Source organism: Cotesia typhae, unplaced genomic scaffold, assembly GCF_013202065.1.
Source record: "Cotesia typhae breed Kobodo isofemale line unplaced genomic scaffold, CoteBio_Ctyphae contig_44, whole genome shotgun sequence".
In the NCBI taxonomy this organism is placed as follows: Eukaryota; Metazoa; Arthropoda; class Insecta; order Hymenoptera; family Braconidae; genus Cotesia; species Cotesia typhae.
Window position 1 is genome coordinate 7126604 of NW_027423753.1, and position 6034 is coordinate 7132637.

Genomic DNA, 6034 nt, shown 5'->3' on the forward strand with positions numbered 1-6034 from the left:
TTTAAATCGCATAAGGTGTCATACAAGCAGTAATAATATTTAATTAAATTTAAGCAGCGAAGGGTGTGTGAATATTTGTAATATCTTGTAAAATACCTAGAGCGTGTGATTGTACAAAGGAACGTATATTATCATCACTAGAGTCATCACTATTGTCGTCATAATAATCGTCAGGGTCATCAAAAAATAAAGGCGTGCTCTCTTCTTCTTTTTCTTCTTCTTCTTCTTCTTCTTCGTCTTCTTCTACAATAATCTCTTCAGCATCGCTGTTGTGACGATTATTATATGCTACGTGTTGATAATACTCTTCTTCCGAATCGAGATCAGCCGATAAAGTCATCATATTTTCATCAGTATCCGTAGGATATGATACATACGTATCATCGGAGCTAGTAGACGATGCACGGCTCCGTGAACGTTTCACTCCGGTAAAGCGGTCTAGCCTTATTATCTCACCTTTTAGAGCTGCAGATGTTGAGGTTTTTTGACAGTTCTATGAAACAATTGCGATTATTATTATTATTATTATTATTCGATTGGTTTACATCTTGATTAAATACACCGAACTTACTTTTTTCACGCTAATGTCAATATCATCCTCATCGTCATCAGAAGTATTATCAGAATTTAGGAGTTCATCGCGGCAATAGACTTCTATAAAACCATTAAAAATGAGGTGTGAGATATTTAAATTAAACGCTGTACGGTCTAGAAATAAAAATACTTACCATAAGCTGTTAAGAAGGGTTTTAAACACTCAGCGTCTGCTTTTGATGTTTGAAGGATTGTATTAACGGCAATTGTCATTAATAAAGTGTTATTTGTTAATAATCCTTTCTTATAAGCTCTTGACAACACACGGCAAGAAGCTACAGCCACAATTCTACGCAATAGTTTTATTAATCTGTCACGCTGTAAAAGACCCAACTTGAAACACGCGTTTCGGTGTAGATAGACCACAAACGAGGTGATTTATCCCGTATGTATCGCACTAGCTGACACACAGCCCTCGTAAAGGGTTGCTGATAAATATAATTATCTGCGTTCATTATGTCTTCAAAAATACTTTAGTAAGTTACAAGAAGCTGATTGAAACTGTCTTATAATTATAAGAAAAATTGTGTGCAGTAGCTGGTCACGTTATGCTGAGACGGCTTTTTTTTTTAAAAACACACGTGTAGTCTAGACAGTGAACGCATAGCTCTACTCTACATTTGTTAATATTATATGAAAAAATGCTTAACCATCATATTGAGTTGTGGGTGTTAACCGTGTGTAACCAGCATCAGTTCGCTTAAGAACATTGTTGGTGCAACAACTATTAATTTGCAATGGCTAAACGCTCTTTCTACGAGAATTTTCAAGCTGACGAAGGTGTTGAAGAACACCGTTTTATACCATCATGGGAACGTTTTGATTTCTTATTGACTACATCTTATAAATTAAATGATTCACACTCAAAGTCAATCATTGTTGGTTTAAAATTGAATAGTGATGTTTACAAGTTTGAACCATGTATCGCTATTGTTGACGAAAAAGCCTGCGGTATTTTATGTGCATCAGCGAAGTGGTTAAAATGTACGACTGTTCTTAAAAAACTAGCCCGTAATCTAAATTTAATCGAATCACAGTATAAAAAGTTACCGCTCGATACAACATCGCTTGATGGATATACTTTTCAATATTCTCTGCTGGGGTCCATATATGGGAAAGCTAAATTATTCTCCATCATTGAAAGAACCGATCAACAACCATCATCATCAACATCTACTGCTGTTCAGCGTGGCCGAAAAGTGACAATGGAAGAGAACACACTCCAAACTATCTACGGTTTTGAAGAGCTCGTGAACGCCCGCTTGAATTATCTTCAAAAATTCGTCGAACCTTGTAATGTGTGTCTCAATCACCTTTTTACACCTGTTCAAGAGTTCTTACCAAAACTTCTTGGCAACATCGAATTACCTGAAGAAGTCATTCGTAAATGTGTGATATCAAATTTGAAGAATAATACCGTCAAAGATAGTGTGATTAGTGAGTTATCGGCTAAAGAAGGTAAATCGTACGAATGGTTTATTGAAAACTATATCGATATTGTTACTTATGAATTAATGTTGCTATTCGATAAAGAAATTATAGCTAAAGTGAAGAATGTTTAAATGATTATGAAAAGTTTGAAAATCTAAAATTATTGCTGTTATAATTATAAAAAGTTAAATGTTTATTTTATAAAATTTAAAGAGTTTTGTCTATTGCTATTGTATTCTGCGAAAACTTATGTATCAATAACTAATAATACATGTATTGATAATTTATGCTTATTATGAATATTATTATAATAGCTAATAAGAATAAATCCCTTCATTATCCTTAAAATAAGATCTGATATGCAGGTATACGGTAAGTAAGATTTTCGTTTATCAATGGAATTATTTAAGATTATAAATTATATAATAATTAATTATTTAATGCTAAACGGTTAGTGAATATACATATACAAAATATTTGCAAGCTCAGCGACCTTGCGATAACTTACATTACTACTACTACTACTACTACTACTACTACTACTACTACTACTACTACTACTACTACTACTACTACTACTACTAATAAGGCATAAAGTGTAGGTATACGATCAGTAAGATTTTCGTTTATCAATAGAATTATTAATATTACAAATTATATCATAATTAAACTTGATAAGTATAAAGAGTTGTAATCAAGCCCGTTGATAACCTTGGCAAAAAAGAATTTGTAAATTCAGCATTATTTCTATAACGGTTATAACTGTATGTATGTAACATCATCACGCTTATAAAAGCAACCACGTCAGTGACCTTGAGTAAAAAGAATTTGCAAGCTCAACGACCTTGCAATAGTTTATATTACCGTATAATTATTATTATTATTATTTAATAAGTCTCTACTATTATCCCTACTACTACTACTACTACTACTACTACTACTACTGCGAACAACACAAGTTACCCCCACCTCAAAAGAGTGGGATGCGCCAAAGTTGCACCATACTGCTCTCATATCTAGACGAGGCACGTATCCCTCTTTGAGAATACTATCTATCCGAACGAACATTGCTGTTTTAGTACGAGCTTTTAAAACAAAATATTCTCCTTCTGTCAATGAAATTTCTAAATTATTTAACTTCGTAAACGTAACCGTATTTTCTACTAGGTTTATTATTCCGCCGTATTCGCGTAAGAATTCCATTCCTAATATACCTGAATAATCTAGGGGGAAGTCGTCGGGTATTACGTGAAAGTCTATTTCTGTATTAAAAATTTGTATTTTTATTTTACCTAGAGTAATTGCTTCTGATACTCCGTTTAAATTATAGCAATATGATTCATCAATTAGATCTTTATGTTTGACTTTTCCGTATTTTATTAGGTTTAAATTACATCCCGTGTCTAATAGAATTTTCACGTAATTAGAAATTATATTTTTAGATTTTATCATTATTGAGGTAGGCTTATAATCTGGTGACATTGCGCCTACAAAGTATGTTTTTGTGGGTATTCTGGTATTTAATTTTGGGTTTGGCTCTGTTGCGTTGAGGTGTTTCTCCTTGAAGAGCCTGGAAGGGGAAACATTTGTACGTTTCCCTGAACTGTTTGTGCGACATTTAAACCTGCTTGTCTACCATAATAGTAGGGTATCAGGGGGGGATCTGGCTCCATCGGCAAAACAGATTTGTGGGTTCGTTCCCATTCTAAGTACCACCTGTCGATATGGGCGACCTGTTTTACCGACAGTTTGAGGATATGGTCGAGGTTTTGCAGGTGGCGCTGGTGGTGAATTCCGCTGCCATCTTACTGTCCGCCATTTTCCCGCCATTTTTAAAATTTATCCACCAATGTGAATTCGCTATCCGCCATCTGGTGGCTGCTATCCGCCATCTGGTGGCTGCTATCCGCCATCTGGTGGCTGCTATCCGCCATCTGGTGGTTGCTATCTACCATCTGATGGCTGCTATCCGTCATTTTGATATGTGAATCCGCCATTTTGAATCTGATTTCCGTCATTTTGAATTCAAGTTCAACATTTTGAGGTTAGAAAAAAGCATCCTCAACTATTAACCCGACTTCGGCTCGGCCATAACAGATCAATAGTTCAGGATTTCGCATTTGTAGTATAATATATCCATGTTTTATATATTTAAAATAAAGTTATGATAACTGCTTGCGAGAAGGATTTTACGCAGCGCCATCTGGTGGCAGCTTGCATTACTTCTAACTGCGTAGTAGATGACATCATCAGACAGGTTTGAACCTGTTCAAGGTCGCGTAACTGCGCAGTTTCCTTTGTTCTATTTCTAACTGCGTAGTTTTCTTTGTTCTATTTCTAACTGCGTAGTAGATGACGTCATCAAACAGGTTTAGACTTGTTTTTGTGGAAATGATGGGGGAAATTTCTATGAATCAGATAACTCATTCTGTTCTAGAATTTTTTAACTGCGTAGTAGATGACGTCATCATACAGGTCTGAGCCTGTTCAAGGTTGCGTAACTGCGCAGTTTTTCTTTGTTCTATTTCTAACTGCGTAGTAGATGACGTCATCAAACCATTTTTGAGGTAGAGTAGTGGGGGGGGGGGTAACTGCGTAGTATCCTCTGGCTATAAAAGCAGCGCGCTCAAGCCGTACTTCACAACAACGAATTACACGTCTCTAGTAAAGTACGAGCTGGTGGTGACTACAAGTTGAAGTACAAGTTCTTGGTGATATACATCTTCTACCTATCAGTATTACTAATTGTAAGTATTCATTTACTGTCTAATCAAAATATGAATTAAATGAAGAATCATTTAATCAACCATTACAATTAATTAAAAAATTTTTACAGCAATCAATCATGGATTTTACCAAGATAAATGGGGTTAATTGTCTTACTGGGATTCTTCCTGTTAAGAAAATGAATGAGTTGGAGTTTAATCGAGAATATAAGATTAACGGTATCAAAGCTATTACAACTCAGTATGGAACTAGGATTGTTGCTAATATAAACGATGAATTTAACATTTATCTACCATCAAGAACTGTTCAACATCTAAAAGATGATAACTTCATGAAGAGTTTGAATGAATTAATAAATTCAAACTATCTGTTTCTGCGTTATCATGGTGGAAAATATAATAAATTTGAATTTATTAATTCTAGTCTTGATGTAAAAATGACCAGTGGAATTATTTAATCAATAAAATATTGGATTTCAATATAAATAATTCATTGTTTTTATTTATAATTCCTCACATTTTTAATTTAAGATTAATATTTATAATTCAAATTCAATAAGTTATACTTAATCATAATTTTTTAAGTTACTTATCATAATAATAGTTTGAATTTCGCGTTTCTTGTACTAGAGCCATCTACTATCAGTTTATTCTTTGAGCGTGAAAGCTGTCAATTCAAAAATATTAAAAAAATTTTCTAGTTATATATACATATATAGAATAATACATGACTTTTAATTTAAATAAAAGATAAATAATTATTATTAGTTTATAATATTTTGTTATTAATATTATTAATATTTATTTAAATTAAAAGTTATGTATTATTTGATAAACTAATATGGGGTTGATGTGCTCTCTATCGTCAAATCCAAAAATCGTCTAGCGATATATTTTGAAAATCAATACTCACTTTTTATTTTCAATTACTTTATAAAATAGCATACAACTTTTAATTTAAACAAAGTTAATAATATTAATAACAAAATATTAAAAAATAATTATTATTTATCTTTATTTCAAAAATTATTATTATTATTATTTAATAAACTAATATGGGGTTGATGTGCTCTCTATCGTCAAATCCAAAAATCTTCTAGCGATATATTTTGAAAATCAATACTCAGTTTTTATTTTTAAATGGTTATATAAAATAATGCATGACTTTTAATTTAAACAAATATTAATTATAAAATTTTAGAAAAACAAAAACTGATTATTGATTATCATAATTAAAAAATCAAAAACCATTACGCCATCTGTTGATAAGTATTAATATCAGT

At 32.4% G+C, this 6034-nt stretch overlaps 1 protein-coding gene across 1 annotated transcript; it reads right to left on the reverse strand.

Moving 5' to 3' along the window:
* LOC141529107 (uncharacterized) lies at positions 1–891 on the reverse strand. Its single transcript, XM_074245514.1, has 3 exons — positions 729–891; positions 572–654; positions 1–493 (listed from the first exon to the last, which is right to left on the reverse strand). The coding sequence occupies exons 1-3, from the start codon at positions 805–807 to the stop codon at positions 50–52; spliced, it is 606 nt and encodes a 201-aa protein (XP_074101615.1). The 5' UTR covers positions 808–891; the 3' UTR covers positions 1–49.
* Positions 892–6034: the final 5143 nt, after the last annotated feature.

Coding starts and splice junctions, on each gene's coding strand:
- LOC141529107 (XM_074245514.1), bottom strand. CDS start 807: ATGACAATTGCCGTTAATACAATCCTTCAAACATCAAAAGCAGACGCT. Junction 655..728: donor ACCCTTCTTAACAGCTTATG/GTAAGTATTTTT, acceptor ATGGTTTTATAG/AAGTCTATTGCCGCGATGAA. Junction 494..571: donor TTGACATTAGCGTGAAAAAA/GTAAGTTCGGTG, acceptor ATTGTTTCATAG/AACTGTCAAAAAACCTCAAC.